General features: G+C 45.8%; 1 protein-coding gene across 10 annotated transcripts in view; it reads left to right on the top strand.

Moving 5' to 3' along the window:
• The window catches only part of arhgap23a (Rho GTPase activating protein 23a), a 69,433-nt gene extending 42,155 nt beyond the window's left edge, over positions 1-27,278 (top strand). For 4 of the 10 annotated variants that reach the window (XM_084070902.1, XM_084070900.1, XM_084070901.1 and 1 more), the window contains exons 3-24: positions 2,257-2,281; positions 2,622-2,714; positions 5,156-5,234; positions 6,113-6,173; positions 8,769-10,428; positions 14,822-14,977; positions 15,645-15,756; positions 15,944-15,983; positions 16,111-16,251; positions 16,760-17,068; positions 17,532-17,593; positions 17,717-17,835; positions 17,929-18,047; positions 18,173-18,325; positions 18,544-18,622; positions 18,718-18,791; positions 19,091-19,180; positions 19,797-19,922; positions 20,077-20,118; positions 21,106-21,199; positions 24,433-24,464; positions 25,115-27,278. In XM_084070902.1, coding sequence (XP_083927028.1) covers positions 2,257-2,281; positions 2,622-2,714; positions 5,156-5,234; positions 6,113-6,173; positions 8,769-10,428; positions 14,822-14,977; positions 15,645-15,756; positions 15,944-15,983; positions 16,111-16,251; positions 16,760-17,068; positions 17,532-17,593; positions 17,717-17,835; positions 17,929-18,047; positions 18,173-18,325; positions 18,544-18,622; positions 18,718-18,791; positions 19,091-19,180; positions 19,797-19,922; positions 20,077-20,118; positions 21,106-21,199; positions 24,433-24,464; positions 25,115-26,569 — 5,121 coding nt within the window. In that variant the 3' untranslated portion in view covers positions 26,570-27,278. Of the gene's footprint in view, positions 1-2,256; positions 2,282-2,621; positions 2,715-5,155; positions 5,235-6,112; positions 6,174-7,503; positions 7,795-8,768; positions 10,429-14,821; positions 14,978-15,644; positions 15,757-15,943; positions 15,984-16,110; positions 16,252-16,759; positions 17,069-17,531; positions 17,594-17,716; positions 17,836-17,928; positions 18,048-18,172; positions 18,326-18,543; positions 18,623-18,717; positions 18,792-19,090; positions 19,181-19,796; positions 19,923-20,076; positions 20,119-21,105; positions 21,200-21,807; positions 21,833-24,432; positions 24,465-25,114 lie in introns of those variants that run through there. The other 6 variants (XM_084070896.1, XM_084070897.1, XM_084070898.1 and 3 more) reach the window with 6 other exon arrangements.

Below are 27,278 nucleotides of genomic sequence, written 5' to 3'. Positions count from 1 at the left end.
TGAGATGAATAAAACATGCAGACAGAGTGGGTGAACGTTGCCAGTTACAGGCAAAGAGCTGCCCAACAAGCCACTATTAAGGTGTTGTTGAAGGGAACTGTTACCAGTCCACTCCAGTAATATTAGGAAACGGAATCCCTCCTTTGGTACATACAGTAGAGTAACAAATTTAATTAACAGAGTCAGAAGTAACTCAGGAGCTATACGATCCATCGCTACACTGTTACAGTGTATACACTGATTTGTAATATAAGATGAATTGTACCTTTTTTAATCATAAGTTTTAAGAAATTCCAAACCTAGTTGTCTCCCCCTCAGTTCTTCTGTATCATATCATAGGCCTCATTATTAAGTCTCAGTAAACTCTAGTGAACTCTAATATTAGTTCTAATAAGTCCTGTCATTTGGCCGATCATTCGATGCTTTGAGGTGTGTGCGCGGGCAAGAAGCTACAGATGTGAAATTGAGGGATTTGGGGGGGGGAGGTGGGCAGTGGTTCAGGCAGCTGAAACAAGGCCCTTATTATTATTATTATTACGCCACCCCACCATTCTCACCCCAACCGAACAGCTGCACATAGAGACAGAGGCTCTCAATGGGATCTGTTGTCTTAGCCTGGTACCACTCCACTGGCTGCCTGGTGGTACCAGGCCGGGTTCAAGACAATAGTCCCACTGCTCCCTCTGGGCTGTGGCTCTTCTTTAGGCCCCGTCTCACATGGTGTGGGAGGCGGTTGGTGCCACAGCGCTGTCCTACTTATCTGAAGACGCTTCACGGAATTCTCCCAAATCACAGTGTCCCTATTATCAGAGAGTGGTGGGTGATTCAAATCTGACACTGGCTGCAGGGTTGGAAATGACATTTACTGCACATTGGTTCTGTGGTCTGGGAACCCCAACTATTCAAAAATAGCAGATCTACAAGCTCATGGCGTGCCGTGCTGTAGATCTGCAATTTTTGAAATGTTTTTGTAGTATAGTTGGTTGATTACTTTTGATGCAGTTATAGTATTTTTCTTTTTCTTAGGTATTAAAAAAGTGTTAAGAGTCCTTAAATTATCACTTCAGGGCCCGGACGGCTGGCGTAGCGCTCCGGGCACCTAGGCTCAATGTAACCTGACAGCGCTTCGCGGGTTCGAGTCCTGATCCCGACGGCCTTTGCTGCGTGTCACTCCCCATCTCTCTCCCCATATCCTGTCAAACTACTGTCCTATCAATAAAGGCATAAAAGAAAAGAAGAACATTTTAAAGGCATTAAAAATAAGTATAAAATAATTATCATCACTTCACTGTCATCTGGGGAGCCCCCCCCCCAAAAAAAATCATGTGGGGACCCCCCTGGGGGTTCCGACCCACAGGTTGAGGACCACTGCCTTAGCCTATGCCTACTACTCTCTCCACATCATACCATGTCCTCTCTGGTCCCAGATCTGGTCAGGCTGGGCTAGTCAGTCAGGGAAGCGTCCCTGACACCACACTCTATTCTGGGGACGGCAGCCCTCCTTTCTCTGCGCGTAAACCCCCCGCCATTGTCCCTGGAGCCAGGAATGAGCCCACTCAGCGCAGCCTAAAGCCAGGCAGCAGTCAGGCCACCATGCCCCTATCCCCAAACTGTCCACTCAGCTGTGTGTGTGTGTGTGTGTGTGTGTGTGTGTGTGTGTGTGTGTGTGTGTGTGTGTGTGTGTGTGTGTGTGTGTGTGTGTGTGTGTGTGTGTGTGTGTGTGTGTGTGTGTGTGTGTGTGTGTGTGTGTGTGTGTGTGTGTGTGTGTGTGTGTGTGTGTGTGTGTGTGTGTGTGTGTGTGTGTGTGTGCGTGCGTGCGTGCGTGCGCGCGCGCACGCCTGCCTACGTGTGTGTGGATAGATGGAATGAACAGTGTAATTATCAAATCTCCTCCATATTAAGTGGTAGTACTGCTGTCGTCATCTGCCAGCTGCATCCACTTGCTTCAGTCCATGACATATGACCTCATTATTACCTGCAGATTATTGAACCTGAAAGGCAGCCTGTGTGTTTAACTACTCCAACGTTAAACGCTCGTAAAGAGAAACAGATCTTCCCCCCTGGCTTGGCTTGGGGTGCCAGTGATGTCACTGGCATGCTTGGAACGGTATAAAAGCACAAGTAGGGTATTCTGAAATAACTTTGAAGAAAGGGAGATTTAGGTTGTGCGAACCACATTACTGCCCCACCTCCTACAGTAGGTTGTGTTCAACCAGAATATCACTCATGATGCTCTCTCTTTCTGTGCGTTTGCAGGATGAGGAGAACGGGAATGGAAAAGGTAAGCGCTCCCTCTCTGCCCCTCCCGCTCTTTAGTCAACAGCCATATCAGCAGCGAGAGGGTTGACACTATAGTGACATCACTGACTGGGACCTCTGTGGTCCCTGTCTGTCTCTTTGCTCTCTTACGCTGCCACACAGCTCCCTCTGCAGGACTCTACTTAGTACTGCATCTAAAGTACCTTTAACTCCAAACACGCTCCTCTCAATAAAAATGTTGTATGTTTATAACATCAAAGAAAGTGACACTGTAGACATTTTCCCACAAATTGTTGTTTTATTGTTATGCATGACCCTTTTTGTTCTGTTTTGCTTTGCTTTCCATTGTTTGTCACGGATAGGGTATCAGAAAAGTCGTCTGGAGCCGATGGACACCATATTTGTGAAGAATGTGAGAGAGAGAGGTCCAGCCCACCAGGCTGGCCTTTGCACAGGTAAAGACAGATTGAAGCCCGATTCATACTCCATCTCATGACTGCGTCGTGCACCGAAAATAGCCGACCTACAATCTCACAACAGTCGTGAGATTTGAGGTCTGCTATGCGTTGTGAACCTTTTGGTTGCGCCTGACAGTGCCGCCGCATTCGACGGCGTTGTGCAGCAGAGCATAAATAAATAGGCTTGAGACTACAGCAGTGGCAGGAACATGAGCATGCTGATTGGCCAGTGGTTCAATATAAAGGGAAGTGAAAAAATATAACATGAAAACTGAAAGAGAACGCTCGCACACTGTGGGCTCCAGTTGTAGGATTTGTTTTTATTTCACCTGAGTGCTGCTGTGAAACGTCACAGAAACGCCTCAGAAACGTCCCAGCAGCACTCAGGTGCAATAAAATAAATTCCTACAACTGGAGCCCACAGTCTGCGAGCGTTCTCTTTCAGATTTGCCAGTGGTTCTCTGGATCAGGGCACACTCTGGATCAGGGATTCAGGGCCCACTTAACCCGGCAACCTTTCCGCTGCCGTGTTAAGTGGTCAGATGGGTAGGCCATGTGCATTTGCTAAGCGTGTTTATTTTAATGATCAATCAATTGATTGTGTTCCGGCTTGGATCAATGGAACTAACGTAGTATACTTTAAGTTCCTATTTATTCGTATCACAAAGAAAACTCATTTGTTTTAGGTTTTAAAGAAAAAATACCATGACATACATTACATTATGTTTTTTTTAATATTAATGTTATATTGTGTTTTTTGCTAATTATTTGTGGGCCCACTTGCAAAACCCTCGCGGCCCACCAGTGGTCCCCGGCCCACATGTTGAGAATCACTGTCTGATTTGCAATGGAAATATCTGGGCAAGAGCATCTGTCACATGATGCTGCAGACATGCATGGAAACAGAGTGGTATCAGACATGCAGAGAGGCTGCAGGGGGGATCAGGTACTGTAGTGTAGAGTGATTATTATTCCTTCATGTGAGCCAAGAACTCAGGGTATAAACGGTATACACAGTATTTATTTATCCATTTGGTGTGTGTGTGTGTGTGTGTGTGTGTGTGTGTGTGTGTGTGTGTGTGTGTGTGTGTGTGTGTGTGTGTGTGTGTGTGTGTGTGTGTGTGTGTGTGTGTGTGTGTATGTGTGTATATATATATATATATATATATATATATATATATATATATATATACATACACATACACATACACATACACATACACACACACACACACATATAATATACATACATATAATATATATATATATATATATATATATATATATATATATATATAACACACACACACACACACACACACACACACACACACACACACACACACACACACACACACACACACACATATATACACACATATAATATACATACATACATACATATATATGAAAACTATAATGCAAGAATGATGCGTGAAATTCTCCAGTGCAGCATGAATGTGACAGAGCTCGTCAAGTTTTCTTGTTGTGTCTTGCTGTCGGAGCAAGACAACATTCCATTCCTAACAGCCCTGCCAAACCAAACCAGTACTCCATACAAAGCAACACATTTAAACACAAACACATCTGAAATAACACATGCCAATGTGCATGCACATTAATTTATGCATGCCTGTTACACATGCACACATGACACACACACACACACACACACACGCACATACACAAACACACACATACGCACATTTCATGACGTATAAAGTCATGTATAATTGAACACAACTATATATTTATATATATATATATATATATATATATATATATATATATATATATATATATATATATATATATATATATATATATATATATATATATATATATATATATATATATATATATATATATATATATATATATATATTTAACTTAATAATATAGCCCCAGACACCACATGTTTCTTCAACCCAAGCTACTGTCTCCAAGTATGAAGTGGGTGTCTGGGGTTTCTCTGGCCTGGCTTTGTCTTGTCTGTCCAGGGCTGGCTTCACATGGTTTGGCTCTCCACCCAGTATATGGAATTGGATGGAGCGCGGTGTAGTCAAGCTTGTTTGTATGTTGTCAGGGGTGCTTAATCCTGATACACAGCACTGTCTCCCAAACAGTGGGTCGGGACCCATGTTTGGGTCACAGACCAATTTTTGTTGTGAAAATAGCAGATCTAAAGCTCACAACGTGGCGCGAACTGACGCGTTGTGATCTTGTAGATCTGCTGTTTTCACTAGTTTGGGTCCCAGGCAAACATCTAATTTCTCTTTTGGGTCTTGAGCTAAAACGTTTGGGAACCACTGATATACAGTACACTTAGACATACAATGGTATCCAATGATGCCATGATGATAGTGAGACACGTTTGTTAGCTTGTCTATCAGTGATGGTCTGCTGTTTTAAGTGTGTTCCATCTATGTTTGTTTCAGGGGATCGGCTGGTGAAAGTGAACGGAGAGAGTATTCTAGGGAAGACGTATTCACAAGTGATCGCCCTCATCCAGAACAGGTAGTGTAGGACACGTTGTGCACCTATGTCGGTTGTATGTGTGTGCTTTATACCTGTGGTTGTGGTTGTGTTTGTTTACGTCTAGCGTTTGTTCTTCTTTGTATGCAAGTTCTCATACATGCAGTGCATTTTCTGTGTCTGTATGAGACATTTACCCTGCTCCTAAAGAGAACAATTAAATAAAAGGATTTGTGTCTGTGTATGTCATTTTACAATCTTACATCAATGGATATATAAACTGCAGGGTAGGTTAAAATAGACATTTGCCTGGTGAAGATCTATAAGGTCAAAACGTTGCACCATTAATGAAATAGTTTTGGAGCTTTAAACCAGTGTGCAGATGTTTTAACCTTCTATTTGATTCTTGCCTTGATGTCCTGCACCTGGCCTAAATAAAGGTACAAGATGTGCACACAATCTCCTCTGTAAAATAAGAAAACAGAAATGCATTATCTGCTTACTAAACAGCTGGAGAGACGGGGAGACCCCTGTTATTGGACAATTGCTTTAACAGTAGTTAGTAGCTATCAGAATTATAGAGCTTTAACCTTTTAACGAAAAACGTATTATATGTAACCAAATAATATGACTTTACAGCACCTTTAATTATTTTGGAAGAGTAGGTGACACTCTTTTCTAAATGGTGGATATCTCATTTTGGAGAAACTCTTACAAACCCACTAGGAAATTTGTTATGTAAAACAGATAACCACGGACTGGACTGATGCTCATTTTCCTCTTGAAGAATGTGCATGCACTGCACTGCAAAGTCCCCGAGTATCAATCTGACCATTTCATTGTTTCTCATCTCTCTCTAACCTCTTATCTGTTTCTTGCCGCAATGTCTTAATTTCTCCTTGTCCACATATATTCCACAGTGAGAGCGTGTTGGAGCTCTCCATTATGCCAAAAGACGAAGACGTATTGCAGCTGGTAAGTGTGAGTATAACATTTATAAACACACCCTACAACACAGACATCACCCTCATGTGACACACACACACACACACACACACACACACACACACACACACACACACACACACACACACACACACACACACACACACACACACACACACAGACACAGACATAATTTGAACTTAAATGGTTTTATTGCAGGTTAAGTGACTGCATATCCTACTGCATTCATTCGGGTTCAGCCAGGATTCTCTCTGTCATTACTTAAGAATGTGGAGATTTTGAGAGAATAGCTGGGCAATGACTCAAACACTCCCTGCAATGCATTTCGATTACAACAGACATCCATTTTAGTAACCACCTAGGCTATTCGAGGCTATAGTTGAAGAGCAGACACCCACATGCACGTGCATTTGCGTCAGTCTGCGAATTGCTCCACCATTTATTTACTCACATGATCCGACATGCATAGCTCAACCTGGCCTCTCCCATCCAGTGAACTACCTCATGGGGAGACACAGGTAGCTAGAACTGACCACCAATACTGGGTGTTCACTCTCGGTCTCTCTCTCTCTCTCTCACACACACACACACACACACACACACACACACACACACACACACACACACACACACACACACACACACACACACACACACACACACGTTTGTATTACTATACTTGTGAGGACATCAATTATTTATCTATTTTTTGCCATTTTTAATCCTAGCCCTAAAGCCTGAATTTAATTGCATGTCGGTGTCACGCACCCAAAATAGCCGATCTGCAAGCTCACAACGCGTCGCACTGCGACACGTTGTGACAACCAAGTATGAGTCAAGCCTAACTCTAGCAATCTTTTATTAACCAGAAAACAACCAGTGTTCTTGTGAGGACCAGGAAAACTGTCTATTTCTCGAATTCTACTACACATGTGGGGACATTTGGCCCTCACAAGTATAGTTATACAAGTACACACACACACACACACACACACACACACACACACACACACACACACACACACACACACACACACACACACACACACACACACACACACACACACACACACACACACACACACACACACACACACACACACACACACACACACACACACACACACACACACCACCTCCTCTTCCTCCTCCCATTCCCAAACTCCTCCCCTTAACCGCTACGCCTGTATCTGCTGCATTCCAAGCATGACATCATCAGTGCTACGCCTCCTTCCACCCGCCCTCCCACAGGGAGGAGTGAGGGAGGGAGGGAGACAGACAGACAGATAGTGTGAGAGAGAGAGAGATCGAGAGAAAATAAGGGAGGGAGGGTAGGACAGAAGGAGTTTGGGAGGGTTGGAGAAGGGAGAGAGAGAGAGAGAGAGAAACAAAAAGAAGAGGTTCGAAGAGATAGCAAGGACCGGAGAAGAGAAAGAGAGGAACGCAGGAGTGTACATGAGAGAGAGGGAGAGAGTGCTGGACCACAGCGTGGAGTGTTGGAAGGTGAACATTGTTTTTGAGGAGACCTCTCCTGTTCTGCCCTCTCCCTGTTCCTCTGTGTCTGTTTGTGGCTACAAATGTATTGCTCAGTCTGGGAAGAGCTTCCTGATTCTATTGGACAGTCTAGCTCACTTAGGTAAATCACAAATCCTTCTCATCTGGTCTCAGTTATTTGTTTTGTGTATTTATTAGTTTATGTATTCGTGGTGATGCTAAATAATTGTTGGCTAGTTACTTTGTGTATTCATGGAGTAGGGATTTTAAGTCGTAGTTGGTGTGTGAGACTGTAGATGAGATGGTCTTTCTTGATTAGTATACGCAGTGGGTAAAGCAATTTGTAAATCATGTGCTGTTTAATTCCATAATAGGTCATGTTTACAGTGTCAAACTAAGCTGATATGTACTGTATGTAGGGCATTGCAGTGAACATACAGCATATAGCTCCCACAGCTGGGTGTCGTGTAGTGCTGTGGCTTTCACTTCAGGCAGTTGCTTGTTCATGTAGTTTGCTAGCAACTAGCAAGCTGTTTGTTTTGGGAGCCGAGGCCCTAGAGACAAACTGTGGCATAGCGGCTGGGCTGAGGGAGACGATTCCACTGTAAGGCATGTTGTGTATTGTTGTGCAGTGTGTGAAGCTGTTATAGTCTTATGGTTTGGGCCTGTGTTGTTATTGTCGTTGATCTAGCTCAGTGGTTCTCAAACATTTTCATTTCAAGGACTCCCAAATTGATATATGTATGTGGCCCCAATTAAACCCGCATCTGAAAAGGTTTTGTGCCATGTATTTTTTTCAAAATGATTCCAAACTTTTCATAATTAAAAAAAAAAGCTCTGCAAGCTCATAACGCGTTGCACTGCAATGCGTTTTGAGCTTGTAGATCGGCTATTTTTCAGAAAGCCGAAGTATAAGGGATTGAAATGGTTAAACTGATTTTGATGCTATATTAGTTAATGAATAAGCTCAAGAACCCCTGATCTAGCAACTGATCTTAAGACTGAACCTGAACTTTGCTGAACTCTCCCTCCACGTTCATTCACCAGTTTCTCCATTCACTGTCACCCTGTCATCATGACAATGTCTCACATCTCTCCCCCTCTTGTGTCCCCCAGGCATACTCCCAGGATGCCTACCTAAAGGGCAACGAGCCTTACGCAGGGGGAGCCCAGAACCTCCCAGTGCCGCCTCCCCTCTGCTATCCACGTAACAAATCCCAGCCCCCTGCTGGAGCCCCCACTTCTGTCCCCATGGGCCAGAACCAGCTGGATAACTGGAGTCGCTGGCCGGGGTCCTCCAGCCCCTCTTCACCCCTGGACAACCGATCCACTGTGGGCAGCCCAGCCAGCTGGCAGGAGGGGCGGGCAGGGGAGCCTGGGGGTGTGGGTCACAGTAGCCCCGCCCATCGCACAGAGGAGATTCAGTATGGAATGACCAGCCAGCAGCCTCAGGGCCAGACCAGGGGTCGCTCCTATTCCTCCTCTTCCTCTTCGGGGGGACCTCTGTCCAGCCCACTCCAAGTCCACTACCCCAACCACAACACTGCCAGCTCTTCCCAGGTCCAGCCACGGAAGTCAAGCCAGGCCTGGACCAGCCCGCCCCTGCCTCAGTTTAGCCACAGCCGCGGCGAGCGCTGCCAGCAGGCCCTCTCCGATTGGTACTACAACCAGATACCTGAGCGCTCAGGACGCAGACATGACAGCATGCAGACACGTCACCGCAGCTACTCTCAGGACCGGCTCAGCGAGATGAGGAGGCACCAGCAGCGCTCGGCAGGCTTCCCGCACAGCGCCTCCCAGGACACTCTGCTGCTACTGCAGCAGCAGTCACAAGCGGGGCCTCACGGAGACCCATATTGGACCTACGGGGAATGGGAGGGCGATCCGGCCAGAGGCCACCCGGCCTCCGGTTACGCCCGAACGCGCTCGGAGAACCTGCTGGCCCAATACGACCTCTACGGACGGTCGCTGGAGACGCTGGACCGGACACCAGCTGGGCTTGTCTCGCCCCCCTTCGATAGGCAAGCCTGGGTCCAGCAGGCCCCTCAACCGCCCCCCAGGACCGAAGCTTACCACTGGCAGGGCAGCCACTATGGCGTAGCGCAGGCACCCCCAGTGTCCCGACATACACAGTCTCATCATAAGCCCCACCCCCAGACCTCCTACACACAGCCCCAGCCCCAACAGCCCGCCTCTCAGAGCAGGCGGCTGCCCACTGGGCAGAGCATGGACGACCAGCCGGTGGGCTACCGCAGCTACAGCCCCTCGTTCTACCGCAAGACAGGCCGCATCATGCAGCAGGCCCATTCTTTCAGGGACCCTTCCTATTCTGGCCCACACCTCAACTGGAACCTGACCCCTAAAACCAGTCCGCCGGAGGGAGCTCCTGCCCCCCTCAACACCTCTAGCGCCTCCCCCCTAACCTCTGTCACACCTGAACCCCAGGACAGAGCGTACAGGCCCACCAACCATGAGAGGGAAAGAGGCGCAGGGGAGGGACAATCAGAGGTGGTGGTGGCAGCGGCGGCGGCCGCACAGACTCAGGAGGTGGTCCTGAGACAGAAGCCTCCCACGGGGCGGAGAAATGTCCATGGCATGCGCCACCCCCACTACGCGCTGGCTGTGGATGACCTAGACACTCCTGTGTTTCCCTCGGAACCCCAGGACTCGGCACCGGTCCCTCAGTCCATAGGAGACGGTGCTTTGCGTAAACCAAATGGAAACCTAGCCCCTTTATCCACAGAGGATGACTCTCTGGCATCCATACCCTTCATAGGTAAGCATGAAGCTTCCAAGATTCCCTCCTTCACATCCCTTCTCCATCCACACTTGAATCCTTCTTCGAAACTCCAAGCTGACCTTCAGATTTAATTCTCCATGATCTTTGATGCAATCTATTTTTGAGAATGTACGATAGGAAAATACAAAGCTACAGTTAAGACACAATAGGCTCTGTGCATAACTCTAGTCCAGGTTTGCAGGCTGATTTAATTGACTTATTTGATTGCTGCTGAGCCTATCAAACAGAGCTGTATGGGTGTAAATGAACTGGAACAAGAAACAGCCATGCCACCTTCTGGGAACCCGGGACTACAGTTATGCACAGAGCCTATTATGAGAGTCTTGAATGAGGAGACCGACTGCCCTTAATTTCCTCTTTGTCTGTATCGTTGTGTGTCATCTGTCTGGATATGATGTGTTTGGTAATACTAGTACTTCCCACAGTCAAGTAGACAGGTAGTTTGATTGTATTTAATCTGGGAATTCACTGATCCTCCTACTCTCCAGATCACCTTGCCTTACCCAGGACATTAGGTGTGTGTGTGTGTGTGTGTGTGTGTGTGTGTGTGTGTGTGTGTGTGTGTGTGTGTGTGTGTGTGTGTGTGTGTGTGTGTGTGTGTGTGTGTGTGTGTGTGTGTGTGTGTGTGTGTGTGTGTGTGTGTGTGTGTGTGTGTGTGTGTGACTTAATTAGAGCTTTAGTTATAGAACGTTATTGGATTATAACATATTTGCTGGTGTGCACCTGCCTGTCAATATCTATTCTAAATGTCCATCTAAATTTCAGCAATGTGTCAGGATTCAATTAAATCAGACTTAAATTGATGGCAGGAGGCAAAGCCATGGGTTTGACACTGATCTTGCTATGATATGACTTAGGCCTATCTGATCACCTTTTGTACATAGTGTGTGTAATCGACCATCTACATGAGGCTTTTTGTAACAGTATGTACAGTATGCTATGCTGTTCATGTTGGTGTCAGCAGGAGGTAAATGTGGTCGTGTCCCAGCTTGTTCCTCTCACATTCTGTGGAGGTAGAAGAAGAATCTTTAAAGGCCAGTCACTAACTCAGTATGGACAGCAGCCATTAGTCCCAGTCAAACCAAATCTAAGCCAGTCAGTCTGGCAGGATAATGTTCCAGTGGTCAGCTTAATGCCCTGCTGATTCCAATCAGCTGACATGGCAGCTTCGGCACATCTTGAAATGATCATGTAGATAGATATACTGTATCTCAATTTATACTTTGTCGTACAACCGTGTGGCTTGATGAAAATGACAGAAGAACGTGCGACACAGTCATAGACAAAGTATAAATTTGCCTTTAGGCAAATGAGCCTTTAAGCTGTGTGTGCCACATAACATGGAAGACAAGTGAGAAAGACATGTGAAGAGAGAATTCAACGTATCAGCACACCAACATTCTTGCCTTCGTACCTTCACTGAATTAACAGAAACTAGGCAGTCAGAGCGACAGGCTGGGACACGTTTAATGGCCACATATTGAAACTAGGCTAGCTTCTCCCCATAGACTCTCCATATCTCTCTGACAGAGTTCCTGATATGATCTGGGCCTGTTCTGGGGGGGTTATTTATTAGGCTATTGTTCTATTTCTGAAGCTACTGTATTGACAGCTCACAAAAACACAAATGCACTCCATATGTGATGGACATGCTTTCTTGTTCTCTTTAGATATTCAAAATTCGATTTGGTTTGTATTTACAACAGCACCCTCCCTCTGTGATCAATTATTTAGTTAGAGCTACAGTAGAGCACATATGAAGTGAATCCAAAGAGGGTGGTTGAGCAGCAGGCAACAGATCAAATATTTTTTCCTTTCATGCACTGCATGAAATCCTTCTGTACCCCCTCGTATTCCTTCAGCGCGAACCAAACTTGCAGCCCATCCAGGAGATTGTGTTCTACTTTTTGGAGGGAGAACAGGAGGGATCCTTATGCCCGACTTATAATTGGTTGCGTGCCATGCCGCACACCACAAATAGTGGATCTACAAGTTCTTCTGCAACGCTTTGTGAGCTTCTAAATCAGCTATTTCCGTTGTGCGACACTGGCGCACAACAAAGTATAAATCACCCTTTACACTCAAACGCTTAGCCTTTCCCCATCCAGCCAGCCAGCCTCAGGCATGGCAGTGTGCACTGCTTGCCCCCCTCAATGCCACTATTGTGCTCCTGTGGGAATTAGAGTGGGGGTGTCCACTACTGTCTTTACTAGCTGGGCCCTCCACACAACAGGCACAGTCAGCAAGACCATCGCCAAGGCCCACTGTATGTTCTCAAAGACATCTGTCTGTCTGCCAAGGTCTCTCTTCCCCTCTAGTCTTGTTTTAGGCTTGTGTATTTCTCTCTCTCTTTCTCTCTCTCTCTCTGACCAGTGAGGTCATGGCATCTGATATAGTGAAGGGGAAGTGAATAACAGCCCACTGTAGTATATAGCTCTCTCCTATGCAGGCCTGTCTGTGTCTCGTGGCTGTGAGCTCACGCTCTGGGCTCCTCTGACTCCGTTAATGATGGCCTTTGTTAAACCCGCAGCTCGGCTATTTCTGGGCCCTGCTGTAAACAGGCAGATTTCACATCCCAGATTGGGAATGTTTCCTGCATATGCCTCCTCTCCTGCTCTTTCTGGATGGGGCATAACACGCATACGCGCTTATGCACACTAGTATGCACGCACCCATGCACACTAGTATGCACGCACGCATGCACACAAGAGAAGCTGTTAGAAGGACATGGGTGGGAGGTGGAGGAAAGCCAGAGAGGCAGGTGGGGAGAATGGAGAAGTTGGAATGCAAAGGGATACATGGCGTCTATTGGACAATACATATGGTACGAGCAGAGAGAGGTACGCAGGCTTGACACAGTGATGAGAGAGGGAAAGAAATGTACAAAATCAGCCGAACTGGAATGAAAATGGCACAATGAAATAAGAAACCGTAATGTAATGTGAATTTTCATTCAGTTTACTTACAGTACACTGACAGTCTGCGGGGGAAGCTTTGGAATTGAGTGAGCCAGCCAGAATCCCTGCCTGGAGCCTCATAAAGAGTGAAGCTCTACAGAGAGTGAAGCTCTGCTGCCCTCTGTTGTTCAGTGACAGAACAAACCAAGGGCCTCCCGGCTGTAGCGTTCTGTTCTGATGTTTAAAATGTCACCGGCGAATCCTGCTTCTCCTCGCTCTATGCAGATATCGTGCTCGTCTCTAATCCTCGCTGTCAGTCAGGAAGTAGGTTTGTGTGCACGCAACGGTTTCATATCCCTCTACAGTTGAAAGGGATGAAACATCATCAGTATGAATTGGAACTCTGCCTTTTTATGTCTTAGTGCAACAAAGTGAACACACATTGTGTGGAAATTGTTTGGCATTGAAAAAAGCAAAATAGTATTTGTACTCTCACAAATATCAATTATTCTCGTTGGAGGATCAACTGCTTTTACACATCCTCCCAAACTGCACATCACCCATTTTATAAAGAACTGAAACTTGGTGCTCATGAACGTACCTGTCACAAATCTCCCTTTGTTCTCATTCAAAGACTGCTTATGGCGACAGGAGATGCAGGTACTACATTCTTTGAAGAATATCTTTCATATTACGATGTGTGATTTGTAAGCTTGGCAGATTTTTGTTTGGGTTTTCCATTTCCCAAAGTCGGCTACACGCAGCTCATCATGTTTTCAGTGGGTTTGCAATAACTGCCGATGCTTGTGTTTGCTGGCTGCATCATCTATGTACTTCCCACTCTAGTGCTTGAGATAAAAGAATTACGTATGAAGTTTTATGACTGTGTGTACAGTATTTGTGTCCATAATGTGGGTTGCCAGACATATGTGTATGAACTTTATGGATCATCTTACCAAAGACATGGGAAGATGGACGCATCGTCTTATTCTTCTCAGGATATTATGAAATCTCTGAAGCTCAAGACAGAGTTCTAGCCGTTCCTTGTCAGCCTGATTCCATTTAATCCTCCTCCTTCATCTAAAGCCTAATTTATACTTAGCCTCAGGACGGTGTTGCTCGATGAAAATCAGTTATTTTCGGCAAGCAACTTTCTTGTGACAAAGTATAAATTAGGGTTAGCTCTCCTACTCTTTCCAATACCCTCCTCTTCCTCTCTATGACTTTCCTCTTAAAGCCTGATTTATACTTAGTTGCCGACCGGTGTCGCGCACCAAAAATATCAGATCCACATGCTCACAACATCATGATCGGCTTTCTTTTGGTGCGTAACATGATGTGCACCCAAGTATAAATCTGGCATAACTTTTCTAACACCCACTCCTGTCCTCCATTTCCTTTTCGCCTTTCCTCTCCTCCTTTCTACCCTGTTCTTTAACCCCCTCCGTCCCTCCGCCCCCTTCCCTTAACAGATGAGCCGACTAGCCCCGGCGCTGACCTGCGTGCCCGCCACGTACCCGCGTCGTCCGTGGTGTCCAGTGGCATGAGCTCGGCGCCCGCAGTGATCACCAGCCCCGCCTCCCCTACCTTCACCTTCCCCCTCACAAGGCTCTTCTCACACGACTGCAGTGAGTGACCCCGCCCTCCTCACTCGGGGCCGGTCAGCCTCCGCTCTCTCTCTCTCTGCATGCCGTTATGCCAGGAAGGACGTCTGATCTGTGGCATGATGGAAATGTCAGACTATTATAATGATGCTGTGATAGGTTCTTATAACAAGAAGTCATAATGGACTTGACTTGTAGTTATTTCATTCAGGTTTATGCCTCTCTTTGAGCCCCTCTAATTTGCATGCCTGACGTAAAGGATATTAGTCCAATGAGGATCAGATTGTGCATGCCTTTGTCATCGTAATAGCAGTCAGTTTTTGCCAGTGCATGCCATGACGACCCAACGGTCTCAGACAGATCCCTAAAACGCATGCGGTTGTCTGTCTTTTGAGATTCCGTGCACCTGCATGCCAGTGGTTGTGCCAAGTGACCAGCGAGGATTGGATACATCCCCACACTGTATCTCTCCACCCTCCATCCAGACCACCTCACCCCTGCCCACCTCCAACTCTCCATTCCTCCTCCCACTAACTCCTCTCTTAATCCAACACAGATTCGTTCTGGTGATTGGCATTACTTCAACATTCTTTTGCTCTTTCTGTCTTTCTTTTTCTGTATTGTTTTTCTTCTCTCTCCATTTTGCTGTCTCTCTCTGTCTGTCTTCACTCATTCATCTCTTGCTGAGCAGGCAGTATTAAATCCAGTCGACGTTCCTCCTATCTTCTAGCCATCACCACGGAGCGCTCCAAGTCATGTGACGAAGGACTCAACAGCTTTAGAGAAGAGGGCCGTGTCTTCTCGTGAGTACACTGGGACCAAGACACTGGCCACTTTAATGACGTTTGTGTATTAATTAATTTAGGCTACCTTTCATGTTATTGTTTTACATTGGCAGTCTACTACTGCTATGTGGGCAATAACAAACCTGTGTTGGAACATAACATAAGGCACACAGACGATCAACACCTTTGTTGTCATCCTCTACAGGAGGCTACCAAAGAGGGTGAAGAGCTTCTTCACAGATGGGGTACATTCCTTTTCTTTCACAAGCATGCCTTCATGTTCTATGTGTCTATTATAGTATATATATTCAAAACATACAGCTGAATGTTAAATGTGAACTTCATATCCTGATACCGTGGCTTGTGTTGCAGTCTCTGGACAACCTTGGGACAGCAGAGGAGGTGCGATCCAAACGCCATTCCACCTCGGAGCTGGGCAGCATCAGCACCTACAGTGACGTACGACGAGAGGGGTGGCTGCACTACAAGCAAATCCTCACAGAAAAGGGCAAGGTGGGCAGATAAAAGAAATGCGACCGAGAAGTTTAATGATGTTACTATGGCCCTTCGCTTTTGTCAGTTCCTCTTTAGGTCTCTTTGTGCTGGACAGTTTTTAGAATTTTCATGGATTATCCCCAGAGTATTACATTTTAACAGATATATTCCAGTCACTGACTCACTATTTCTAGAGTCACAACTAAGAACCATGGTGACGCTGCTTTTAGCTCTTATGGCACCAGACTGTGAACCAGCCTTCCAGTTGAATTGAGACTAGCTGAATCACTGGATATTTTTAAATGAAAGCTTAGAACTCAATTTTTTAGCTTTGCATTTAACCTTTTTAACCGGGTAACAACTTTTATTTTAGATTTTTCTTTCTGTATGCACTGTGCCATATCATGCTGTGTGAAGTGGATTGCATTGTGAAGTGGAGTGCAAAATGTCCTTTTGGACATTCAAACATCTAAAACAACATATAAATAAATGTTGATTTGACTTCGCCCTCTGTTTGTTGTTACAGAAGGTGGGCAGTGGCATGCGTCCATGGAAGCGCGTCTTCTCTGTGATGCGGTCTCATTCGCTGTTCCTCTACAAGGACAAACGAGAGGCTGTCCTTCGCGGGGCCATTTTAGGTAGCGGGGCTGAGGACGAACAACCAATCAGCGTCCGCGGCTGCCTGGTGGACATAGCATACAGTGAGACCAAGCGTAAACATGCACTGCGCCTGACCACCCAGGACTTCTGTGAGTACCTGCTGCAAGCAGAGGACAGGGAGGACATGCTGGACTGGATCAAAGTCATCAGAGAGAACAGCAAGACAGACAACGAGGTCTGTGGACACGGCATATCCTGTCACCTTTCAGATTGTATTCTTTTCCCGAAGTCCTTCATGTAATGCATATTGTTTAACCACATTAACCCTGACATCCCTATTTTGGGCGAATCTTTATAGGCGAATTCCGAAGTTCGATGCGATGTGAGCTTAACCCATTTAGACCTGAGGCCGATTCTAAAAACTCCTTCAAAATCCTGACCTAAGTTTTCTGAAAAACTTCAAATATTTATTCAAAAATTGCAAAAACATTTGGTTGCAAAATACTGTACATAGCAACAAGAACCCCAAAAGGGGTTCCCGGCTTGAAAGGTATAGTTACGTAATGGGGTTCTCGGTCTAAACGGGTAAGTAGACATTGGTTCGTTTCTAATACTGTAACTGAAGTATACAATAGGGTTTAAGTGGTTGATGAAAAATGTGTCATGTTATGATGCTGATGTTTGTGTGTTTGTTGCAGGAGCTTGGCTTCTCCAGGCAGGCACTGATTAGTAAGAAACTGAACGACTACAGAAAACAGAGGTGCCAATCTTAACTTCTGCTTATATTAAATTTAATGCAGCTATTGTTGACACTTCCTAGATGTGTGTCACGGCTGGAATTTTGTATTTAACTCATCTGCCCCTAACTCGTCTGCCCCTGCAGTCCGACGGGCAACAAGCCTGACTCGTCTCCCAAGACGTCCCGGTTGAAACCTCCCTTCCTGCTGGCCAAGATGGAGAACGCTGCCGGGGCGCCACGCTCACCCAAGTCTGAGGGAAAAGGTAAGTGCTACTGTTACTGTATCCCGAGAGACAGTCAACTCTTGGTTGTAATGGTTTTAGCACGTGCCTTGACTTCACACTGTTTTCCCCCAGATGAGAGCAGCCCCCCAAAGTCTCCATGGGGAATCAACATCATGAAGAAGTCTAAGAAGGCGGGGCCTAAGGCTTTTGGTGTGAGATTGGAGGATTGTCAACCCGGTGCTAATAACAAGGTGAGGAGTCATAGCATCCTCTGCTGTACCCGTGCTATGAATGAACTTTTGACAGCTAAATACTGTTGGCGTAATTATGGTGCTGTGTCTCCTCTGTCTGACTCATGTCTGTCCGCCCCTCCCAGTTCATTCCTATGATTGTGGAGATCTGCTGTGGTCTGGTGGAGGAGATGGGACTAGAGTACACCGGTATCTACAGGGTCCCGGGCAACAACGCCATGGTGTCGGCGCTGCAGGATCAGCTCAACAAGGGTGTTGACATCAACCCCACAGAGGAGGTGAGAGACAAAGAGAGACGACAACATACATTGCCATGTAAACAAAGCCAGGCTAACATTTTTGATGATTTTACTAAGCTTCACCAAAACAGCAGTAGAGGGCGCGTGACGTAATGGAGTTTAATAATAGAGACAGACACTGACATTGGTATGTTTGGGTGCAAGCGGGTGACATTCCTATCACTGACTCTCTCCTCTGTTCTTTACCTTGTCAACAGAAATGGCAGGACCTGAATGTGGTCAGCAGTTTGCTCAAGTCCTTTTTCCGCAAACTACCAGAACCCCTCTTTACTGATGGTGTGTGCAGCGTTATCAAAGAAAAGCAAAGGATTTACTTTACACTCTTGACACAATTCCGCTATCGCTTACATGAACTCTTTGTTTCTTTACAGATAAGTATAATGACTTTATAGATGCCAATCGGATGGACAGTGCATCGGAGAGGCTCAAAACCATGAAGAAACTGGTGTGTAATTCTGCCTTCTAGTTATGAATTCATATTTGTATAATGTTTTTCATTTCTGCTTTATGAGACGGGGTGGATGACATGCAGCAAAGAGGCTTGGGTCGGATTCGAACCCGGGCCAGCTGCAGAAAGGACTTGAGCCATATTTATGTGGTGCGCTCTTAGAATTTTAATTTTCCTATTCAAATATGGGCGTGTGTGTGTTTGTTTGTGTGCACACATGTGTTTGTGTGTTTATAACGGCAGTCTGACAGGTTCCACAGGTTTCTCATTGTTAAAGACTTGTTTGCCTTTCATAGATCCGTGACCTCCCAGATCATTACTACCACACTCTGAAGTTTCTGGTCGAACATCTGAAGACAGTAGCCGACCACTCAGATAAGAATAAGGTGTTCAATCTTACGTGCTTACCTTCAAAGTATTATTTATTTCCACACTTTGTGTATCGCTTTTTCAATCAAATTTGCTGTTGCATCGCCACTGTTGGGTGGAAACCTTGTATGTCCAAAACCGTTACCTTTTCAGGAGATGGTTTCAATTGATCCAATGTAGTTATTATTTAGTCACAAGCTCTTGCTAATACTTTTCATTGGTTAAATATTTACAACATCCACACAGACTTATCCACTTTCAATTTCTTTTCAAAAATAGCAGAAATAGCAGATTTATGCATTGTGAGCTTGTAGATTTCCACCCATAACAGATTCTTAATTGAGAGAGTTCTCAAAAATGCTTATAGACAGGTTAAATTTGGGATTGATCAGCACTTGCTGATATCCGGGGTAGAAGAGGAAAGTTACATAGTGCAGCGTTAAGCCTACCAGTAATCAAACTAAAAGTCAATTATCATTTTTTTATTAAAAACCATGTTGATTTGTTGATGCAGAAAATATATGTGCTGCTGTTCGGATTTATTCAATTAATAAAAAAATGATTAATCAATTAAATAATCGCTGAGAAAATAATCTACAGTTGCAGCCCTAATTGTAAGCGGTGTTCCTACAGATGGAGCCACGTAACCTGGCCTTGGTATTTGGACCCACCCTGATGAGAACATCTGAGGACAATATGACAGACATGGTCACACACATGCCTGATCGGTACAAGATAGTGGAGACCCTCATCCAACATGTAAGATCTACTGCTGCACTCATGCATGGACTAACGCACCCACACACAAATATATTGAGAAAGTAGTTACAATGTTATTTATCTCCGTGAGGAATGTGCACCCTGTGTTTGTATTAAATGTTGTCTTACGTCACTGTCTCTCTCATTTTTGTAGGGAACCTGGTTTTTCACTGAAGAGCTAGACAAGGATGAAAAAGTAAGTTCCTTCATGTTTCCCTCTGTGGACAACCACAGCATTCATGTAGACTTAACGTTCATAGTTATCTTTTAGGAGCATTATTATTTAGAGTAATGGAAAAAACACAAACTCATACTATTTAATTATGCTTTTCATTGTATTGGCCTGATTGCTGCATGGCCTAAAATGGCATAATTCGATTTTTTCTTATTGTCAACATAACCTACTGTACAAAAAGCTAAAAAATAAATATCTTCTGTGTACAAGTAGGTTCCACCATCTCTATCCAAAACCAGATATAGCTCATATCCAGAAGCCACTCCATTGTTGTCCACAAAACTGTTAAAACACGTCACAGAGCTGTACTGTTGCTTTGGTGAACGTAATGCATCACTGCCATAAACATGGGCATTGTGTAATTGTGTAATTTTCGTGTCAAGTTTATAAATTCATGGCGATTACTTTTTCGTAGTGTAAAAACAAAACAACGTGCATGCTCAGGGAGGAAGATTAAAAAGTAATTGCTGTCACTCCATAAAGTTGCTCCAGGAAAGATGACACAATGCCCTTGTTCATCACAATGATGAATTATGCTGACCAGTGTGGCTGTGACTGGTTTGAAACGTTTTTAAGACTTCTGGACATAAGTGGCCATAATTTTAGACTCCCAAACCAGGACACACATAATTATACACACGCACATGCATGTAGAGTTGTAGACATACAGTATACACATGTTTTCATCTGGATGGGGAACTTATTTTAGCACTAGGCGACATATAAACACAACGTTTTAGCACACCTAGTGACAGCATGGCAGCATCTTTCAACGCCATGATGGTTAGGTATTAATGAGCGGAGCAGAACGGGACAAACATCTATGTAAATGTTGAAAACAAGTACAATATTATTTTAATTGTGGTGAAAACCGGGACAATTTGGTAATGAATTTTGAAAGATTGTAGTGTTTACAGATATTTGTTGGTCTTGTGTTTGTCTGTACAGACGCCAGTCGACACGGAGGACCTGCAGCCTGCCCCCAACATTGACCACCTGCTCTCCAACATCGGCAGGACCGCTCTGCTTGGGGAGGCTTCAGGTGAGCACCAAGCCAATCACTGTGTGCGACCGACCGCTGACCAAACAGACCTTTAGGATTCACTGGCGCACAAAGCTAAGACCATAACGTCACTGTTGGGCAGAAATCTTGTATGTTCAAATCCAGTACTTTTCAGGAAATGGAAAAAATAACCTGTGTTCCAAAGGATCCAATGTAGTTCTTATTTAGTCACCAACTCTTGTTACTACTACTTGTCATTGGTTCAACATTTATAAAACCCACAGACACACTTAACCACTTTCACTTTCAATTTTTAGAAACTAGCGGAAAGAGCATGTCGCATCATGACACGTTGTGAGCTTGCAGATAAGCTATTTTCGCTACTTTTGTGCGATACTTTTGTACGACGAAATAGTGAATTCATTTACGAAAAAACATACAAAATTGAAATATGGAGATAAAAGGCTTCTGTCCGACTGCGACCATAATCGAGGCATATAATTGTCGTTGATATGGACCCATTGTGTTTCTTCTGATTCAATCACTAGCTTGCCTACACTTCTCTCCTCTCTGCTGACTCCCCCTTTTTTTCCTTCCTTGTTGCTCATCTTTCACTTTCTTTGTACATTTCTGCATCCCTCTCTCAGCTGAGCCTATGGAGCAGCCACTGCGGTAGGATTTGGATGTGTGTGTGTGTGTGTGCGTGTGTGTGTGTGTGTGTGTGTGTGTGTGTGTGCGTGTGTGTGTGTGTGTGTGTGTGTGTGTGTGTGTGTGTGTGTGTGTGTGTGTGTGTGTGTGTGTGTGTGTGTGTGTGTGTGTGTGTGTGTGTGTGTGTGTGTGTGTGTGTGTGTGTGTGTGTGTGTGTGTGTGTGTGTGTGTGTGTGTGTGCGTGCGTGTGCGTGCACTAGTGTGTGCATTGTGTTGGGCAAATTAACCACATGAACCCTAGCATCGCTATTCTGGGCATGTCATAATTGGCGGGCATTGTGTAAAAATGGATGAACATTCGGCAAATGTAGGTGAACATTCAGCAGAAATAGCAGATCTACAAGGTCTTGTAAGCTTGTAGATTGGCTATTCTCGCTATTTGACATACAATGAATGAAGGTTATAGGGTTTAAGTGATTAATGAATTGGAGTATTATGTGTGAGAGAGAAAGATGGATGGTGATTGTGTGGGTATGCGTCTCTGTGCTGTCCCATGAACTTCCATAAGTCATTGTCTCCCTCTCAGTGTCAAACTGACTGAAGCCTTCCAAGAGTGCATGTGTAGGTGGGGGGAGGGGTGGTCCTGACACTGCACTCACCCAGTCCCACTAAAAGGCTTTATAACATAGGAAGCAACACTACGCCCGCGTACCTACTTGGATCAGCGGGATCGCACTATGCTCCGCATCGTGTGAATAGATGCGTTTCTACACGTCGCATAGAAAAAAGTTCAACACAGTTCAATGCTATTGATGGCGTGTGTGAGACGAGCACTAATGCGACAATTTCACGGGATCGCGCACGCTTGTCACTAGGTGACACTAACGTCTCTACCTACCTGAACGCTCGCCTCTCATTAAAAAAATTCTAAAAGTTAATAATAATAATAAACTTAATTTATAATGTGGATTTCGAGATAAAAGATAAAATACAGCCTTAAGGGAAAACAACAACAGTCAGTTAAAAACAAATCTCTCAAGACAGATTCTGCTAACAGCCAAATCTGTCAGCACCACTGCCCTAAACATGTAATGCTGGAATAAACAGGAATAAACAGAGAAGCACCTGGGAGGAAGTGGACTAAGAAACGGGAGGAGCCAAAGCGAGTTCCTGTTTCAACACAAAAAAGGAGGTGGTGCCCCAAGAAGCAAAACTAGGAGAAAAATAACAAAATACTGATGGAAAAATAAAGTAAATAAATGAGACAAACAAAAGGTATGCAAGGAAATGAAGGTGGGTAAAATAGGAAATAAAAACCCAAGAAAGGCCTTGATGTCACTGTCTTTGCTAGCCTTAGATCCTCGGGCAAGGCATTCCAAAGTCTAGGTGCCCAGGACGCAAAAGCCTGATCACCCAAGGTGACGACGGGACTTTTGGGAACCAAGACAGCCCTACCTGAGGATCTAAGGCTTATACAGGACCAGCATAATTAGCTAAAATGTAACTGGGAGCCTGTCCTTGCAAGACTTAAGTTAAAATCAATCCTGAACCGGCAACCAGTGAATGGAGGCTAATACCGGTGTAGGTTGCGTTTCTTAAGGTAGCTCTCCACCAAACAGACTACTATAGATTATAACAGACTGGCAGTGGCAGAGAGCTACCTTTAGACTTTTTTCTTAATTTAAATAATCTGGCTGCAGAATTTCGCACCAGTTGAAGACGGGAGATATCCTTTTTGCTGAATCCAGAGTACAAGGAGTTGTAGTAATCTAAGCAAGGCATGCTTACTGAAATGAAGGCATGAATGAAATTGTCAAGTTCTGCAAATTACTTAATTTTTACAAATGTTGAGTTGGAGGAAGCATGATTGTAGGCGCATTAGTCTCTTCCCTTGTGAAAAGCCTTTTAATGCATTAATGGATGGCTGAGCACACTGTGTTTTCCTCAGTGTGCTGTTGACGCACTTTGACACTGTGATGTACGTAAACTTTGTCTGTCACTGGGAGTGGAGCAATGGCCCTTCCACAGTGGCTTGTCTTGTTGTTCTATCACAACGCTCCACTCATCCTCTGTGGGCCCTTTCACCCTGTGTGTATTCCTCAGACTGGTGCCTCTATGTGGTGAGGCATTTGGGTTGTGTATGAGAAAGAGAGTGTGCTGTGTCGGTTGTACTATATGTATGTAAGGGAGTGTGTTTTGATTGAGGCTCTCCGTTCTCCGCCAACGCTTCCTTCACTGGTCGATGTCATCTGTGATGTCATCAGTGTGTGCCGTGGTTTCCCTAATACTGTTTTCTCAAAACCCCCTGCTCCTCAAATTCACTTTGTTTGACCATCACCTTTTTACTCGGCACGCTGTGCAGTGTGTTTATGGTGTGTATGAGCAGAGTCTTTGCTCTGGGATGGGTGAATGTCAGATGGTACAGAGTAAGAAGACCAACATTCATGACTGTAATGATTCTTTGGGGATTTTTATTCATTTTGGAACTTAAGTGTAAATGTGATCAACAAACCAACTTTCTCTGTGCCATCTACCATGGACATTCACTGCCCCTGACTGCCTCTTGTCCAGCTGTGGGTCTGACCTTTGACCTCTCTCTCTCTCTCTCTCATTTCTCCTTACAGACTCAACCAATAGTGACTCAGCTAAGTCAAAGGTAAGGACGGGTAGCTAATTACATGCTAATAACAGCTGAACTAAAGAATAGAATGAATGAAATGAGAGCTCCATATGAGAGTTATTTTTATTTTAACATGAAGGATTGTCACAGCTTACAGAAACGGTTATAAAAAAGAAACCCTTCTAGTTTTCTGAAAAAACAAACACAAAAGACAAACACAAACCCTCCCACCCAACCAAGCTCCATATGAAAGTTAAGGTTATTGCTATCATGTTTATCCCATTGAGGCCTGAAGCCGATTCTACATGTCTCCTAAATCTCAACAGTTTTCTGAAAAACCTATGTGGTGCTCAATCTTTTTCACATCAAGGACCCCCAAAATTATATGTATTTGGCCGCAGACCCCCATCGAAATATTTTGTTCCAGGGACCCCCTGAAGCAAAGATTTGAGTTACAAATGTTTGCTTTAAAAATATATATATTCAAAGATTTGCACACATTTTCACGATTTTTGAAAAGCCCAAAGTGTAAAATAATGCTTTTTAGCTCAAATCTAAAAATGACACAGTTCCAGGTCTTAATGGGTTATACATACTTATACAGTACCATTGTGTATGTAAAAAAGAAATGTTACTTGGCACGCAGTTAAATGTGAACTTCCTTTTGTGACTGGTTACTTTCTCAGGGTTCATGGGGGTCAAAGCGAGACCTCACTGCCAAGGACTTCCTGACCCTGTCCATCATGTCAGCCGTTACTGGCCGCAAGCGCAGGAAGCGACACAACGCCCGCCTCCTGGGAAGCAGCACTGACGACGACTCGGAGCACGAGCCAGTCAAACCCAGCCATCTTGGAGGAGCAGAGGAAGGGGAGGGGCCTGAGTCGCCAGGAGGAGACACTGCTCCGCGCGCAGAGGGAGAGGAGGATGAAGAGGAAGAGGGAGAAGAGGGGGAAGATGAAGAAGAGGCGGATGTCATAGAAAGAGAAGAAGAGGAGGTAGAAGCGGAGGTGACGGCGACCGAGCCGGTTCCCAGCCGGCAGTGCCGAGAGGAGGTAGAAGAGGAGGAAGGAGGTCGGGCGGCGATGATGCTCCACGAAGAGGAGGAGGATGTGAGGGTGGGGGCCAAGGGGCCGCCATGGCGAGCGCCGGAGGACGCGCGTTCCATCGTTTCTGGTTACTCCACCCTGTCTACGCTGGGGCGGAGTCTGGGGCGGGGCGACGATGCTGATGACGAGCACAGTGAACTAGTGAGCGAGACAGACAACGAAAGCGGCTTTGCCTCGCGTTCCCTCACCCAGGAGAGACCTGAAAAGCACCCGACCCCGAACACGCAGTCCCCGGCCTCACCGCGCAGCTTCCTCTACACACATTACAAACCCCCTGTCCTGTCCCCCACTGCCCTTCTGGCCCCACCCACACCCCTTGCGCACACACAGGACATTGGGGAGACGGGCGAAGGAGGGGCCCGCTCCGCCACTCCGTCATCCTCCTCCTTCTCTTCTTCCTCCACGACTCACAGGCTGCATTCACGGCCCTCCTTCAACTCCCACAAGCTGATTCAATGTGATACCCTGGCCAGGAAGAAGCTGAAGGGGGAGAAGGCCAAGGCTCGCTCCCTGGACCTGCTGGAGCTGGAGCTGGCGGCCCAGAGTGAGGCAGGCGGGGGCGGGGCGGAAGGTGCGCCGAGGGCGAGGCGGGACGCCTCCAGAACCGACCCGTCTTCCGGCAGCAGTCAGGAGAGTCTGCGTCTGTCCCGGCCCCGGCCAGCCCTGCCGCCCGGCGAGGCAGCCTCCTTCACTCCGACAGGGCAGGGACTTGGGTCCCTGGCAGACCAGGTACGGGCCCGCCTCATGGGTTCAGCTGACGACCTGCGCATAGTGGGGCTGAGGAAGCCCCTGTCCCCGGAGACGCGGAGGAAGAGACGGGCATGGCGCAGACACACCGTGGTTGTCTCCCCTACTGAGGTTTCCGACAAGAGACCCCCGCTGACTGTCAGTGAGTTCCCCCTCACTCCCGGACACCAGACAAAACCACCGGGGCTGCTTCACGGCTCCCAGGGGCTTGACCCAGGACTCCCCCTGAGCCAGGAGCTTCCTGCTGCACGGCGCGCACCTGCCTCTAGATTCCACCAGTATCTATAAGACTGGCCTCTCTCTTCTGTCTTTCCTGTGCTGAGGTGCCATGAGTCTGGAGCTGCTGTTTCAGAGGGGGCCTATGGCATAGCCACTGACTGACTCCAGATCAGAAGACTGGTGACAGTGTAGTGGGAAGTGGGCCACAGTGGACCAAATGACAGGTCTGAGAGCAGTCTTTCCCCCATACCCCCTCAATAAGCTCCATTTGCATGGCAGGGGGCATTCCAATGTTGCCAAAGCTTTTTGTTTTCGTTCATGTGTGTGTGTTTTCTTTTTTGAGCGATTATACTGAAATGGGACAGAGAAACAGACAGACCTCGTCGCAGTCAACATTACAGCCAAGAATTCTCATTTGAGTAATAATTGAACTCCCCTATCCCCTCTGTCTTCTGCTCCTTCCTGTCTGGCTGGTTGAAACGGGAAATGATTAAATTAAGGCTGATGTTCCCTCTAGTGGCCAGAGAGGGGCACTCACCAAAAAACAAAAACAACCTTCCTAGCGTTCTTTAAGACAATGGTGCTCCTCATTGAAATGTTTTTTTTTCATAGCTCCATAGTGAGCCAGGACAGAACACACATTTAACACACACACACACACACACACACACACACACACACACACACACACACACACACACACACACACACACACACACACACACACACACACACACACACACACACACACACACACACACACACACACACACACACA

The sequence above is a fragment of the Gymnoscopelus microlampas genome, assembly GCF_963454915.1.
Source record: "Gymnoscopelus microlampas genome assembly, chromosome: 11".
NCBI classification, from domain to species: domain Eukaryota; kingdom Metazoa; phylum Chordata; class Actinopteri; order Myctophiformes; family Myctophidae; genus Gymnoscopelus; species Gymnoscopelus microlampas.
Note: the sequence above shows the minus strand (reverse complement) of the source record. Positions and strands in the feature narration are given on the sequence as shown.